The 17,329-nt window shown below is 42.3% G+C and overlaps 1 protein-coding gene across 3 annotated transcripts in view; it reads right to left on the bottom strand.

Moving 5' to 3' along the window:
- The window catches only part of CFAP46 (cilia and flagella associated protein 46), an 88,412-nt gene that overhangs the window by 52,457 nt on the left and 18,626 nt on the right, over positions 1–17,329 (bottom strand). For all 3 annotated transcript variants that reach the window (XM_083740973.1, XM_083740974.1, XM_083740975.1), the window contains 9 exons: positions 13,510–13,633; positions 12,709–12,836; positions 11,605–11,750; positions 9,535–9,674; positions 6,433–6,645; positions 4,785–5,001; positions 2,735–2,884; positions 1,774–1,881; positions 890–1,071 (listed from right to left, as the gene is read on the bottom strand). In XM_083740973.1, coding sequence (XP_083597099.1) covers positions 890–1,071; positions 1,774–1,881; positions 2,735–2,884; positions 4,785–5,001; positions 6,433–6,645; positions 9,535–9,674; positions 11,605–11,750; positions 12,709–12,836; positions 13,510–13,633 — 1,408 coding nt within the window. The remainder of the gene's footprint in view (positions 1–889; positions 1,072–1,773; positions 1,882–2,734; positions 2,885–4,784; positions 5,002–6,432; positions 6,646–9,534; positions 9,675–11,604; positions 11,751–12,708; positions 12,837–13,509; positions 13,634–17,329) is intronic.

Raw genomic sequence — 17,329 nt, 5'->3', positions numbered from 1 at the left:
ATGCTATTTCCATTCATTAGATATGGGAATGGAATGGAAAACCCTACAGAGTATTTCACAAACTAAGGAATGCTTGAGAACAAAATATTTCATATACAGCTATGTAGTTCAAGAGAAAGATGTGGATAAAGTAAATTCATCCACAAAACCACTATTCAACAGTCAATACTACAAAGACTGAAGAGCAAGAGAATGACCACCCAAGGGCCCATACAGATGTAACAGGAAATATCTTAACAGAGGTAATGGGATGCAGGATTGCATGGCCTCTTCCCCAGAGTAACTGCAATCATCCCACCACAAACAATGTGGTTAAATATAACAAGCATCTTATATCAACTTCAAAGCCTAGTTAAGAGAACTTGGAACCTTGTAGCTTTAACTAACAGTTAATGGTGTCAAAATATTACTTAACCGAGGCAAGGATGGAATGGGGAAATTCCTCTTGGAAGGGTCTGTGCTGTTCCAAATATTTTAACTGCTGTTAAGAGATCAGCTGTTACGTCTGCACCAGCTTCTGCACTTCTGCACCAGTGAAAACCCTGCACAATGGAGCTTCCCCCCCCCAAACTGGTTTGGGGGGGAGGATTGGGAGAATCCCCAGAACAGGGCATGGGGGAGAGATGGGGAGATCACTCTTCCTGGTAAGCTAATAAACATGCACAGATGGAAAATTTGTAATTATACAATGTTGAATTCCACCCCATATTTAAATATAATTAATGGGGTGGTATTCAATTAAGTTTTACTCAGAATGGATCCATTGAAATTAATGAACATGATGAAATTAGGTCCATTAATTTTAACAGGTCTACTCTGGGTAAAACTTAGCTGAATACCACCCAATGTTTCTTAGAAGTCGAGATTTGTAAGTCATGCATCTACTTACATTGCCTTTTTCTTTGCATCCGTGTTGTATGCTGCTTTATCATCTAATTCCAAAGCCTTCTGAGAGCAAGTCATAACCATTTCATGATCATGGATGGTATGTGCAAAATGTGCAAGTCTGGTCATTGTCTGAAGTTCCACGAGTGAGTCTGACCAACTGCACTCCAATGCCATTTTCACCAACTGCAAATGATAGTCAGATAATAATATTTTCCTGTGTCCACAATGCTAACATCTAATATTTTCAGTCTAAGATATTTCACAGAACGAGATGTTGCACACTGTTGTACAGAATGGTCTGGGAGCACCTGATGCTGCAGTGCTGCGCAAGTATGGATCTATTTAGAAACAGAGATGGCAAACTACTGAGAGTGCCATGTAGAAGTGGGATATAATACACGAGCAAATAAAATTAAGGAAAATTCTTTGAACAATTCAAAGAAACCTATCTCCTTTGCATTGGAATTGAAATCCTAAAGGCAACCATGTTCTCAGTACCTGTTTTTTTTAGAGTACAAAGCCTTCATAGTGTTTCTCAAGAGGCGCAGAATGCAGGTAGAATCATACACTTTGGATCACTTGGGCAGAAGAAAGAGAATAATTGAATCTCCTCTTAATGAGAACATTAGCAAAGGGGTAGCAGCCCTGGCCAGAGCTAGTCCAGGACATTTATAGGTTGAGTTGGCTTGCATGTAAGCTGAAAGGTGACTTGGCAGGAACACACAATTACGTGAGCTCCCAGAGAAGAAATGGCGTTTGCAGCTGTGTTCATATGAGTGAGCTAAACCATGGTTTGGTTTGGCTCGGCTTGCCATCGTTTGCCTCACTTATAGCAAGCTACTAGCTGTAATTGCACACATACAGTCAAAAGAACAACATACGTACATGAGAGAGGTTTGGAAGCGAAAACTCCATGAGACCCAAACCATTGCATGAGTACATTTCCAAACCAATAAAAACTTTTGCCATGGGATTGAACCCCTCTTCATTACCCTGAATAGAAAGAGACATCAATATTCAGGGTGTTTGCAGAAAACAAGGCATATTATTGAATAGTTAAGGACCGATACTTTATGCTACTTACTAACCCACATGGATAACTCTATAATGACTCTGGGTTGTATCTAATGGTGGTTTTTTTTTTAATGTAAAGAATGGCTGCTTGGGCAAGTGAGGGCACCTGATTTGTTCCCTCAATCTACTTAAGTTGCCTGCCCCTCCTGACAAGCTGCTGCTGAAAGTTGAGGATTTGCTGGGACAGAATGGGATGCAGTTTAGAGGATTGCAGCATGGGGGCAGACCTGCAAAAACAGGGCGCCCCGACTTCCACAAGCAGAAGTGTTTCTGGTTAACTACCTGCTTTCCTGTATGAGAACGGGAAAGGAGGGAATGAGCTCTCTTTGCAGTAATGACTCTACAGTGGAACCTCGGGTTAAGAACTTAATTCATTCTCCAGGTCTGTTCTTAACCTGAAACTGTTCTTAACCTGAGGTACCACTTTAGCTAATGGGGCCATCTAGTGTCACACTGTATATTGCGCTTAAAAAAAAATTAAAATGTTTTACAGTGGTACCTCGGGTTAAGAACTTAATTTGTTCTCCAGATCCGTTCTTAACCTGAAACTGTTCTTAACCCGAGGTACCACTTTAGCTAATGGGGCTGCGCAATTTCTGTTCTCATCCTGAAGCAAAGTTCTTAACCCGAGGTACTATTTCTGGGTTAGCGGAGTCTGTAACCTGAAGCGTCTGTAACCCGAGGTACCACTGTATTCCGTCCCTGAAACAAAGTATTTATAAAGAAGTGCCCAACAGTGGCCTTTATTTTTTCAAACAATTAGGCTTGCTACCTCGTCATCGACTCCAAGCCACTTCCCAATCTGATGCTGAACTAGCTGTTTGGCTTTCACCCAAGTAGCAATGACCTGTTGACGCATAGCAGCAGGCACCGGCTCATCAGGTACACTCCCATTTGGCAAATGCATAGCAAATTCACAAACCTAAAGAAGAATATTTTGCAAATGTGAAAGAAGAAAAAGTTAATGCATGCACACAATTAACAAATATTCTGTTTTATCCAGTTGTTGAACTGAAATTACTACACTTGGTATATTTTCTCCCAAAAAAATCAATGGTGAGATTAATAATCTTGGCTTATTTATTTATAATATTTCTATACACTCTTTTATAAGTTGTCAATGTGGCATACATAAAACACACACAATAGAACCACATATACAAAAAGAGCATAATATTGTTCCTTGATCTTTGAGACAAGGCACATAAAAAATCAAAATCAATGCATAATTATGAATTGATCATACCACTGTTGAGTTAAATATGCTAAAGGGCCTGCCGTTAAGGCTAAAATAATCTTTTCTTATTAGAGATGGCAGAGCTTTCAAGGGACACCTTGGAATGACTTGGGGTTTTCTTGGGGAAGGGAAGTGGGAACGATAAATCAGGAAACCTCCCCAAAATTCCCAGACCAAGCTCAGGTGTTCCCACCACAAATCTCCAACACTTTACTCATTCTCCAAATCTACCAACCCCCAGAACACACCCTCCATTTCCCTCCCCTTCCCTTGGTGATGGAATGGTAGCAGCAAGCAGACAGCTGAAAACTGTGCCTCTTTTCCTCTCCTCCTTCCCCTCTGCCTTGTTGCTATAAAGGGACAGAGTAGACAGTAGTAGCTGTACTTGTTTCAAGGGCATTGTCTAGCTCACCATTATTCTTTAAACCCTAGTGTGAGCACCTTGAATTGTACCCAGAAACAAACTGGCAACCAACAAAAAGCTGTTGTACAATAAGCGTTCATGTGAGTTCTAGAGGCAACGCCAGCAAGCAATCTTGGACAAGCTGAAATTTCCAAGTCATCTTCAAGGGCAGCCCACATAGAGCACATTGCAGTATTCTAATCTGGAAGTTACCAGAGCACAGAGTGCTATGGCCCAAAGGGGGCCACAGCAGACAAGCCAGTCGGAGCTGGAAATACAGTGGAACCACAGTTGTCGAATGTAATCCATTCTGGAAGACCGTTCGACTTCCGAAACGTTTGACAACTGAGGTGCAATGGGCAGTTGGCCATTTCAATGGAGAAAAGGGAGAAACGCACCTTGGAAGCCTTTCGACTTCCGAGGCACGTTCAAAAATGGAAGCATTCACTTCCGGGTTTTTGGTGTTTGGGTTCCGAGACGCTCAAAAACCGAGGTTCCACTGTAACAACAACAACAACAACAACAACAACAACAACAACAACAACAACATTTATTATTTATACCCAGCCTCTCTGGGCAGCTCCCAACAAATAGGCACTCTTAGCCACCAAGGATCCCTGAGCTTCAAGTGACCGTGTTGGATCCTGAAGCTGCAAACCTGCTTTTTCAAGTAGAGTGCAACTCCATGCAAAACAAGCTGTCTTCCCATCTCCTGGACTCAAGAACTTGGAGCACATAATGCCATTGTCTCTTTGGGATTCAAGCACCAATCCTCCATGCAGTTAAACAAGAAGCATTATGCCAGTTCAAGGATACATTTCAGAAAGGAAAAAAAAAGGAGTTGGGGGGGGGGCACAGAGCACAGCCAGTGAGGTGTGCAGAGTGTCCCAAGGGACAGACAGAGAGGCTTGGGGGGCCACATTCAGATCCCAGGCCTGAGGTTACCCACCCATGGTTTAGGTCATACTCAACTAGATGGACTAATGATCTAACTTTCTCATGCAGCTTTTCATGCTCATAATATGAATAAATATCCTCTAACAGTCTTTTACACCCAAGGCCCTGGACAACTGGGAGCAAAACAAACAGCACCTTCTCGCCCAAACTTAACAAGCTGGCCAGCCCAGCTCTACACAGCCTGTCCTCCATACAGAAGACAAACGGGATGAAAAAAAGGTGCACCTCTATGGCTGCTTTAATATCATGGATCCCAGCTGAATCCACAGACAACACTGGCGCGGAAGATAACGTTGGTACTTTTGGAGCAGTCCTTCTACGTTTGGTGGGCCCTTCTTCTGGAACTTTCTTTTCATCAGGTTTGGAAATAGGCTTTGGGATCCATGGAAGAATTAGCCCCCGAGCCAGAGCGTTACATAATGTCACCAAAATAGTAGTATTCCTGAACAAGAAACAAAACAAAGGACAGAAAACCACCCACAAAGATATCATTACAAACAGAATATGGAAGCACTTTTTGCCACCTACATAAATAAATAAAAATATATGCGAAGATTAAAATGCATATGCTCTGTATAACATACCTGACAATTATGGTAAGAATATACAAATATGCTAACATTTAAGTAAGAAATATAAGCTCAGTGACCAAAATGGGGGAAAATTCTCATACGTCCCAATCTTCTTGGGATCAGAATTAAAACTCACAAGTCCTCCATTCAACTTCTTGCCATGTCTGAGTGATAACAGAGTGTTTGTAACAATCTCCTTTTAGCTAGTTGTTGTATGACCGAGGGCCTCTCTTATCCGGTCTCCTTTCCAAATAATGCTTGAAAAGCGTAGGATTATGTACAGTATGATAACGGCACTGACACTATATTCCTGTCCTGACATAATAAAAGGGGAATAGACTGTTTCCCTCTACATATTGTGGGTGAAATACGTGCAAGTCCTGGAATGTAGGACTGCACTGCCTCCTAAGAAATACCTTTTTTTTTTGTATTGTCAGCAGCTCCATGTGAGGGAGAGTGTACCACTTTCACAACTCAGCAGGGACCATGTGGAAGTGTTAGTTGTAAGAATCATATCCTCTACATGGGGTCTATATCTATGGCTGCCACAAGCTGTAAGATGACAGTGGCCTGGAAAATGGATTTCGCAAACCGTGGTGGCTGCCAGGGTAGAACGCCTACAGCTTACATTCAACACCTTTGCATGATCCCTGCTGGCAGAACTGCATAGCCCCCTCTTGACTAACATGTAGTAGGGATGCTAATAGTCTGAACTGGTTACAAAACATCATCCAGTTTTTTCCAACAGGAAAAAAAAAAGAAATACAATTATAAACCAGTAAATAGTTCATAATAGCTTACATACTAGTTATATTTGTAATTCAGCTGGCCTGCAAGCCATGTCACATAGCCTGTCTTCTTTTAAAAAAATAAAACAACAAAAACGTTTAAAAACTCAAACCAGGTTGATATTAATTGTTAACTATTTACACTAAACCCTGTGCATTAAATCTGAATGCACCTAACAGAATCTGTCTAAATGCCAAGCTATTCAGAATTAAGGTAATGGTGCATGCACACATTTTCCTTTTGACTATGCACAGCACAATTTCATTGCTATTGGCCACTCTGCTGTCACTTATAAAAACTGTGTTTAGTCACTATTTCAGATGGATGAGATTTGGTTAGATAAAGCATATAAAGTATGAAAATCAGCTGAAACATGCTACTAATTACCACAATAAAATCCTTCCAAACCAATGTGTTTTAGTAATGCTGAGGCACAGCATGGTAAAAATAAAAGTTATGGCATTAGCAAAATAATTCTACACAAAACATCCCATCAAACTTTTAGAACTTACCCAAAATGTCCAATATTCCTAACTGCACTGAAAAGAGTATGCAGGGATTCCACAAGTTCTCTTTGTCTTTTTGCAGCAATAAGGTGTTTATTGTGATTTAAGACATACACTACAGTGTTATGTACAATCCATGCTTCATTTAACTCTTCTCCAATTTTGGCAGCCCGTAGAAAGTTTTCCATAGCATACTGAGACAAGCGGTCAATCCAGGAGCTATGAAATTAAGAATAAGCAAGGAATTTTTATTGCTCTCCCTGCTTAGAATAAAATAAAGCAGCAAAATGCATACACTAAGGAGTACCAGCCCTCAAGTCTCTCAAACACTATTATTTCCAAATGCTACCATTAAAATATCTATAGTTCAATCCTCAGACCTTCTTTTTTGCTTTTCTGTTTTACTAAGACCAAAGTAACCCAGGGTCATCAATACACTCATGCCTCTTAAATGTACATATTCATATGAAGGCGGTGAAAGTCCTGTGTGAGTGCCTGGAGGCGGTTGGAGGTTGGATGGCGGCTAACAGATTGAGGTTGAATCCTGACAAGACAGAAGTACTGTTTTTGGGGGACAGGAGGCGGGCAGGTGTGGAGGATTCCCTGGTCCTGAATGGGGTAACTGTGCCCCTGAAGGACCAGGTGCGCAGCCTGGGAGTCATTTTGACTCACAGCTGTCCATGGAGGCGCAGGTTAACTCTGGGTCCAGGGCAGCTGTCTACCAGCTCCACCTGGTACGCAGGCTAAGACCCAACCTCCCCGCGGACTGTCTCGCCAGAGTGGTGCATGCTCTGGTTATCTCACGCTTGGACTACTGCAACGCGCTCTACGTGGGGCTACCTTTGAAGGTGACCCGGAAACTGCAATTAATCCAGAATGCGGCAGCTAGACTGGTGACTGGGAGTGGCCGCCGGGACCACATAACACCTTCTGAAAGATCTGCACTGGCTCCCAGTACGTTTCCGAGCACGATTCAAAGTGTTGGTGCTGACCTTTAAAGCCCTAAACGGCCTCGGTCCTGTATACCTGAAGGAGCATCTCCACCCCCATCGTTCAGCCTGGACACTGAGATCCAGCGCCGAGGGCCTTCTGGCGGTTCCCTCATTGCGAGAAGTGAGGCTACAGGGAACCAGGCAGAGGGCCTTCTCGGTAGTGGCGCCCGCCCTGTGGAACGCCCTCCCATCAGATGTCAAAGAGATAAAGAATTACCTGACATTCAGAAGACATCTTAAGGCAGCCCTGTTCAGGGAAGTTTTTAATATGTAATGCTGTACTGTTTTTAACACTGATTGGGAGCCGCCCAGAGTGGCTGGGGAAACTCAGCCAGATGGGCGGGGTATAAATAATAAATTATTATTATTATTATTATTATTATTATTATTATTATTATTATTATTATTATTTACATGCACAATCGCCAACACAACCTTCATGTAGAAATACAAAGAGTATTCTGACTTCCCAAGGATTGAAAAGGCAGAGTTGTGGAAACTTATGGTTTTCCCAGATCCTGATCTCCACATTGCCAGCCGCTGCCTTAACTTTCTAAAAGTTCACTCCATCCACACAACCCACAACTGAAGTTATCTTCTGCCCCACATGAGAAAGGTTTTCTCTAATGAGCAAAGAGTAGTCTTGGTGGATTTTCAAAAGGAAACAAGATTGGGGCAAGGATGTGATTATCAAAGCCCAGTCCCATTGGCCTTTTACAAAAATGGGAAGAGATGAGAATTTGATCAAACCATATTCCCCCATCCTAAACTTTACATATTCTAGGAAAGTCTGGTCTAAACTGGCCCAAGTTAATGTGCAGTAAAATAGATATTTGACCATAGTCCCTTTGCATTTGTTTCTACCAACCATTCTGACCAGGAGGAGTGGTGCATTTGGTCTGAAAATTTTGGAGCCCCAAGCTTAATGAAGTATCAGCTTTTACAGTTTGATAGTACAACAGTGAGGCAGCAAGGTATGTATGCTGGCAGGAGAAATAAAACGACGGAACAACCATTGTCAAAGGGAATGCAGATGAAAATAATTAAGGATGAATAATTTCCCACTAGATACTTCTTTGGTGCAATGCTTTCTTAAACCGCGTACAGATTTCTAATTATTTTAATGTGGGCCTGCTGCTTTTCAGCTGCAGGATTCTGTCTAACTTATCTACAGTGACAGGGTCCCTCCAGGACATGAAAGATCAGTGAACCACTCTGCCTTGCTTTTCTGGAAAGCTGAAATATGCAGCCATGTAGCTTCAAGCAGCATTTCCAGTAGCAGCAGTTCATATTGTCATGCCCCATGCATCGTATGTCATGCTTATTTAACAAATTTATGTCTTCTTGCTTCCAAGTTGGACTGAAGCCTTTGCCTCTTTTTTAAATTAAACATGAGAGATCTGTTTCAAGTATTTATTTGGCACTGCATATAAAACCAGCTGACCCTGATCGCCTAATATTTTTTAATCCAAGACAGTTGTGGTGTCCATTTATTCATATACCCTAGTAGTTAGCCAGGCTCTGTGGGGAGGGGGACTCTGGGGCTGGGCATGCAATATGCATTTTTGTACACATTACTTGGCTGGACAAATCCATCGCAAAAATTGGAGAAGGGCAAGTTTCCAAGTATGGCTATGTTTCATAGAATCATAGAATTGTAGAGTTGGAAGGGACCAGGAGGGTCATCAAGTCCAAAGCCCTGCAATGCGGAGTTTTTTTGCCCAACATGGGGCTCAAACCCACAACCCTGGGATTAACAGATGTACTTATTAATATAATTGTGATAAATCTACTGGAGAGTCAACTTTTACTGGACAGATTTGGGTGTCAACAATAAGCTAAGAGATGTGCTACCCTCAAAGTATATTCTTGCCAATATTAATTACAGTGAAAAATGCAGGTGTGGAAAAATGATTACCCAGACATGTCATTAGAGGCCAATATTCAAATTTTGCATTTCAGAGTTTAGACAACCACACAAAAATTTAAAAGATGAGCATTTAAGATTCACTTAAAGATCACATTCACAATTCAAAAATTAGTATACATATGTAACTGCTCTAAGGGTTAATTGCAGTGAGAGCATGAGAAAAGCAGGTTCTTCAGATCAAACCACCTGTATGTCTTCCATTCTGACTCATGCCCAGTTTGTGCTTTGTGCATAGCATGTCCTGCAGAGTGCAAACTCGTATCTACAGGGACAACGGCAGGATCATTCAGCTGGACACCTTCCGTTCTTAATAACTGAATAGTAGCCTAAAAGAGGAGGCACAAGAGGAAAATCAGAAAACAAGGCATTGATGGCATATGCGGCATCAAAATTATACATCTTCTAAAACATAAGTGGGGACACAGGTGGCGCTGTGGGTTAAACCACAGAGCCTAGGACTTGCCGATCAGAAGGTTGGCGGTTCGAATCCCCACGATGGGGTGAGCTCCCATTGCTCGGTCCCTGCTCCTGCCAATCTAGCAGTTCAAAAGCACGTCAAAGTGCAAGTAGATAAATAGGTACCACTCTGGCAGGGAGGTAAACAGCGTTTCCGTGTGCTGCTCTGGTTCGCCAGAAGCGGCTTAGTCATGCTGGCCACATGACCTGGAAGCTGTATGCCGGCTCCCTCGGCCAGTAAAGCAAAATGAGCGCTACAACCCCAGAGTCGGTCACGACTGGATCTAATGGTCAGGGGTACCTTTACCTAAAACATAAGTCGCTGTGGCTTGGAGGGCAAAGGTGTCTGGTCCATCTAGCTCAGTATTGTCATCACTGACCAGCAGAAGCTCTCCAGGGTGGGAGTGCCAGCTTGGCCCTGTGACCATGGGTGCTCAGGGCTGTGGGTGCCATGCAGTGTGCATGGCCCTGGCACCGAAATATGTGGGTGCCAGGCCCCTTCATGGAGAATTTTGTGGGTGCTCGGGCACCCAGAGAGTTGCCGCCTATGCTCCACGTTTTCAGGGGATTGAACCTGGGCAAAGTAGATGCTTTACCCCTGAGCTACAGCTGTTCTCCTTACAGGAGAGGGAAGAAAGGGAGCATGCCAGCCAAACACTAATATGCAGGTTTCTCTACATGTTTTGTCAGCTCAAGCAATCCGTCTTTCAATAATCCGTCACACTGGGGGAAAAGGCAAAGCTTATCTGAGGAGGAGAGCCGGGAGAAATGTACTGCTGTGTCATGCGGGAGGAAAAAACTGAGGGGAGCGTGCCTGCCTCCCACAATTCTTCGCCCCTGCCTGTGATCATGTGATAAGAATAAACCCACACCATTGGCCCGGCATCCCACAAGGTAAATTATCAAACTCTGAAGAACAATACTTAGTAGTTGTAGCATCCTTTTAACCCTGTACTTTTAGAGAAATTCCATCCTTTGGATCTTTTAGTGTGGTAGCACCCACACTTTGGAAATCCTTGCCGACTGACACCATGCAGGTGCCTTCATTGTATTCTTTTAGGTGTGTGCTAAAAGCATTTTTGTGTTGGCAAGCCTATCCAAACATGTAGACTGTTGACATATGTTTTAATCTAGTTTTTACCTTATCATTAATTTAATTATTTTAAAATGTTTTAAATAGCTGTTTTTAACAGTGTGGTGTGTGGTGGTTTTTTTTTACTGATAATTGTTTTGTGCTGTTCTTTTTGTAAACCACTTTGATGTTTTATTACAATTAAGTGGAATATAAGTCTTTTGAAACAAATGAAACCAAAGTTTAAATATATAGGCATTTCCTTTTCACAGTCAAATCAATGATAATACTATTGGTACTGCTTACATAAAGTTGAAAAAGAATCTTTCAATATACCAATACTCATCAGAAGACTAGTGGAGGGGCCAATATTCCTACTAAAAATTATTAATATTGCTGAGCCTGCATTAAGCCTACCAACATACATATTCTGACATTCCATGTTTCCAGAGAAGGCGGGAGTAATGATGAGAAGAAATTCTGTGACAGTTTAAGTGCAAGAAACCCAATTAAATAGTGTGTGGATTTCAGAGCTCTACTCATATAAGAGATAAACAGCATAAGCACTTGCATTAGACAACATTTTTATGGCCCTTTCTCTCGTAAATAAGCAGCCATCAGTAGCTAGCTTGCATAAGTGGATATCATGGCCTTATTAGCATTGCATATATGAAACCAAGGGCAGAAAGAGAGAGATAATTATTTTGATCGCTGTACAATTTACTAACCTCTGCATTAATGAATCTTACTTCTGCTAAAGTTCTTAATAAATCTTTTTCTAAAGAGAAGCATTTGGTGGGTGAAGGTAATTCTCTTTGCACACTTGCTTCCTGTTCTTCATCTGCCATAACAATACTTGCTCTTTTCTTGAATACTAAGAAAAAGAAATAATGTGCATTATTTTAACAACTTTTGTATGCAGGCATGTGTTTACGTAAACTTTTAAAATGATAAGGCCCTCCTTTCCACTTTTGAATTTGTTTCCCCCCCCCATTAACCATGCAATTCAAATTTCCTTTGAGTTCTTGGTTGTTAGAAATACCATGCAGACATACACTATCCTTACATTACATTCTGTAGCTGTTGGGGTACAATTTAAGAACAGATACAGATTACAATATGGTTGCTATGACCTGAAATGACAAATTCTGGTATCTGAGGCATGGGAGCAGATACTTCCGGCTCAGGGTGCAGGATCCAAAGCAAGCATGCAGGTGAAGGGAGCAGCTGAACTTCCAAGAGGTTATTTTGGTTGGGAGGAAGAGACAAGGAACATTCGGTAGATCTAGGACTGACCCTGTGGGTTTCAGCAGGTCCACTGGTAGAGTCTAGCACAAAATCTATTTACCACTAGAGTAATGTTATCCATATCTAAATTTCTGTAGATGATGCCACTAACACACATATCCCAATTCCAGGGGCTGATCTGGCCCTCAATCCACCCAAGACCCCACTAATGTTGACAGCATCAGCAAAATAAATTACTAAATTAAAAATGACACAGCTTTGGGGTAGAAGAAGCCCAGTGCCCTGATGGGGTTGCAAATTTCCCCCTCCCTCCTCATCAGTCATTTGATGAGCAGAGAGAAGGTGATAACCCCCTTTCCAGATTATCTACATTCGGACCTTGAGCCAAAAAAAGGTGAGCCATTCTGCTCATTCTGGCTCACTGTTACATCAAACGTGGGTACTGATTTGCCCAAATGACCCTCTAGGTTGCTTTGAGGACTTGAACAGGTCAGAAACAGGTTTCTGCTTAAAAAAGAAAGAAAACACATTTGCATTTTCTAGATGCTACCTGATAAAATATTATGCATAATACACTGACTTACACTTCCTGCGTTTTGACACCTTCGCTTGATTGTCATCATACAAGAGGCAGAATCTACACGCAGCCCGACACACATCCCACACACATTGTTTCCGTGCTGTTTTTGCAATTTCTGACCAAAGTCTGATTCTGCACCAATTAAAAGAGAGGTCAGCAAACCTTTTCAGCAGGGGGCCAGTCCACTGTCCCTCAGACCTTGTGGGGGGGCTGGACTATTTTTTTTGGGGGGGGGAATGAACAAATTCCTATGCCCCACAAATAACCCAGAGATGCATTTTAAATAAAAGGACGCATTCCACTCATGTAAAAACACACTGATTCCTGGACCGTCTGCAGGCCGGATTGAGAAGGCGATTGGGCAAGATCCGACCCCCAGGCCTTAGTTTGCCTACCCATGAATTAAAAGATCCAAATAAATTTTCAACAACAATAAATTTTCAACAACAACAACAAAAGCCCTAGGAAAAATGATTGCACAAACAAATGCAGGAATACATACTCATTTATAGGATGTAGAAACTTAGTCCTAAAAAAGATGAAGGGTGTTCCCCTAGCCACAATGACATTTGAAGACAATCCATCCCAAACTAAGCACTACTGTTTTCAAGGGAAGAATTAAGCATGAGAATGATCAAATCAGGATAGTCTGTCCTTATTAGAATGCAGGAGTTCTGTGTATTCAGATACAGACAGCATTTCCTGATTTGATTATTTACTGGTGACTGTAGCAAGCAGGGACACAGTCCCCAATTCAAAGACTTTACGATAAAAAAAATCAAACAAAAAGGTTTTTCATTGTTACCTCTCTTTATCATTTTCGCGTCCTATTCTCTTCAAATGCCCATCTGCTTTCTCCACATTTCTGGAGTGATGCTCTGCTTTTGCACAGAGATAGCCAATTGGACCCTTACTTTTACTTGAAGCAACTAACAGAAAAGGAGAAAAATGCAGACAGGTTGGAACTATACTCATGATATTACTACCACAGTAATTTCCAAATCTGAATAATAGGATGATTTAGCCACTGAATGAACAACTGCAGGATAAACATACCGGTACTATAAATGCTATCTGACTAATTCAACAATAGCAAACCAGTTCAGACATGACCCCAATGGCCGAAAGATAAAGATTCCTATGAAAGATATTAAAGCATCTTCAAGTCTTCGACATGCTACTGTTGACTTGAGGAAATATAAACCTGGAGGGGAAACATTTTATAACACATCCTAGCCGCATAATGTATGCTAACACTGTTTTTCCATAGAAGCTGACACTGCAGTGTGTTAAATCAAACAAACCCTGGGTTTTAAACTTACAAAAGGCAGACAAATAGGAAAAGAGGAGGGGAAGTACCGTATTTTTCGCTCTATAACACGCACCCGACCATAACACGCACATAGTTTTTAGAGGAGGAAAACAAGAAAAAAAATATTCTAAACGAAACAGTGGATGTATGATTTTTGTGGTTCATGCTGTGGCCACAGACATGTGATCTGACGGTGGGTTTGGGGTAGCCCAATGCAAAAATCCTGAGGATCCATGTGGATCCATGCTTTGTAACCACGTTTTTGCACCACTGAGACCCCAGGCAACAGTGGGTGCGTGATTTTTTTGGTGCAAGCTGTAGCCATGGACATGCTATGTGATCTGCTGGTAAATTTGGGGTGACCCATGTAAGCGGCTCCTCTCCTCTCCCGCTTTGCTCCTTTAAAGAAGCAGGCTCTCTGTCCCTCTCTCCTCCCCACTCAGCGGCTCTTCTCCCGCTTTGCGTTTTCAAAGCAAGCCACAGAGGAGGGAAGGAAGGGGAACCATGGATCCTCTGCTCACGACTACAGCAGATCCCCCCGCCATCCGTAGGCATTCGCTCCATAACACACACAGATATTTCCCGTTACTTTCTAGGAGGAAAAATGTGAGTGTTATGGTGCAAAAAATACGGGTTACAATCCCCCCAAAAATTCACAAAGAAAGGAAGTTATACTGACAGAGACAACAGGAAAATGAACTGAGCCCTCAGGTATAAAATGACTCCAGCAATACCAATATGTCAAACAAGGATTATTTTAGTAGTGTAATGACAAAGTAGTCATGGTTTTATAAGCATACTACATAAGGCTTTCCTACAAATATAACAAGGTTGGCAATAAATAACATCCCATTATCGTCCTTGACATAATCATGACATAAAAAGCTTTAATATGGCCCTCAAGCAATAACTCTAAATAATAATACATGAACATAGAATTTTTATTTTTAAAATATTTCTGGACCAGGAGGCATCATGGAACTGATAGTATTTACTAGAACTCCTTTAACACAATCCTACACTCACCTTCTGAGAAGAAATTCCACTTCAATCACTGAGCTTCATTCTCAGACAAGTGAACATAGAATTGTATCCCTTACTGATAATCTTTGAAAATTTTAATATGTTTTGCATCAATGGACACATAGTATCATATATCATATCATTTCATATCATATCATATCATATCATATATCATATATTAAGAAGTCCACATTCTTACTGCAGAAGCTGTAATTTCCACACATACCTATCATCTCCTTTCAATTGATATTTTATGTAAAGTGCCTAAGCATTTGTTTGTTTATTTATTAAAGTTAAAGCCTCATTCCTGCTATTTGAGGAGTAGTGAAAATAATGCTATGTGAACACTTTACTTACCATATTTTTCGCCCTATAGAATGCACCGTCCCATAGGACGCACCTAGTTTTTTGGGGGGAAAATTTTTATTCCCCCCAGCCGCGTGGCTGGGGCAGGGGAAGCCCGAGCTTTTAAAAACGCACCTACCGTAGTTTTTAGAGGAGAAAAACAAGGGCAGCAGGCGGTAGCTCCTGCGGTAACTCCCGTAGGCTCCCCAGGCTTGTGGATATCTGCCCTAAGCGCGGGGCGCTCTGCTTCAGCGCGCCCCGCGCTCCGGGCAACCGGCTGCTATCCGCAGCCTAGGGAGCCCTGCGGGAACTCCCGCAGGCTCCCCAGGCTTGTGGATATCTGCCTGAAGTGCGGGGCGCTCTACTTCAGTGCACCCCACGCTCCAGGCAGCAGGCTGCTATCCGCAGCCTAGGGAGCCCTGCGGGAACTCCCGTGGGCTCCCCAGGCTTGCTGATAGTTTCCTGAAGCGTGGAGAGCGAGAGGGGTCGGTGCGCACCGACCCCTCTCGCTCTCTACGCTTCAGCGAAAGCCTGCATTCGCCCCATAGGACGCACACAGATTTCCTCTTCATTTTTGGAGGGGAAAAAGTGCGTTCTATAGGGCGAAAAATATGGTAGCATACATATGAGGAGTGGAAAAAACCTTGCAGGATCAGAACAAGAGTGTGTCTAGTCCTACAGTGGCCATGGGAAACTGCATGTTGCATTGCACACAGAAACACAGAATTCCTCTCCCAATGTAAAATATACAGTCCTCTGGATATTTGGGGTGTTGGCTCTACAAAAGATCCCAGGTTTTTCCTCCTGCACCAGCATAAATATGAATGTTCACAGAGAAGGCCTTGGTTGTGAGACAACGGGGCAGAAAATTTCCAGAATTTTTTTTCTTGAGAAATAGCTCAAGGAACTTAAGGAGGCAGGAACTTATTTTAACTATAAACTGACTTCTTCTCAGACAGCCGTAATCTCTACAGTGGTACCTCGGGTTAAATATTTAATTCGTTCCGGAGGTCCGTTCTTAACCTGAAACTGATCTTAACCTGAAGCACCACTTTAGCTACTGGGGCCTCCTGCTGCCGCTGCACCGCCGGAGCCCAATTTCTGTTCTTATCCGGAAGCAAAGTTCTTAACCTGAAGAACTATTTCTGGGTTAGCAGAGTGTGTAATCTGAAGCGTATGGAACCCGAGGTATCACTGTATTTGCTGATTATTGTGAACAACTCAATGGGAGCAGAGAGAAATCCTAGCAAGTCAAAAATCTGGCCTGTTTATGGCACCAAGATGTACCCAAACAAAACAAACATCCTTACAGGAAAAAGACCCACTGCTTTCAATAATTTTCATTCAAATAAATTGTCTCACATTGATGTTCTTTTGATTTAAATCTACTTAACAGTGGCTGTCTGGCACTGAATATGAAGAGGCTCTATTTTGCCTTGGTCAGGCCACACCTGGAGTACTGCTCCAGTTCTGGGCACCACAATTTAAGAAGGATATTGATAAGCTGGAATGTGTGCAGAGGACTGTGACCAAGATGATCAAGGGTCTGGAACCCAAGCCTTATAAGGACTGGTTGAGAGATATGGATATGCTTAGCCTGGAGAAGAGCAGACTAAGAGGGGATACAACAGCCATCTTTGAATATCTGAAGGGCTATATAACATGGAAGATGGAACACAAGTTTTCTGCTGTTCCAGATGGTAGGAGCAAAACCAGTGGAACCAAATTACAAGAAAGGAGATTCCAACTAAACATCAGGAAGAACCTTCTGATGGTAAGAGCTGTTTGACAGTGGAACAGACTACCTCAGAAGGCTATGGACTCTCCTTCATTGGATATTTTGAAAGAGAGGATGGATGGCCATCTGTCAGAGATTCTTTAGCTGTGAATCCTGCATTGCAAGGGGGTTCAACAAGATGACCCCTGGGGTCCCTTCCAACTCTAC

Source organism: Podarcis gaigeae (genome assembly GCF_964106915.1).
Source record: "Podarcis gaigeae genome assembly, chromosome: 5".
Lineage (NCBI taxonomy): Eukaryota > Metazoa > Chordata > Lepidosauria > Squamata > Lacertidae > Podarcis > Podarcis gaigeae.
The sequence above is the reverse complement of the archived record's forward strand: the minus strand, read 5'-3'. Positions and strand labels throughout refer to the sequence as shown.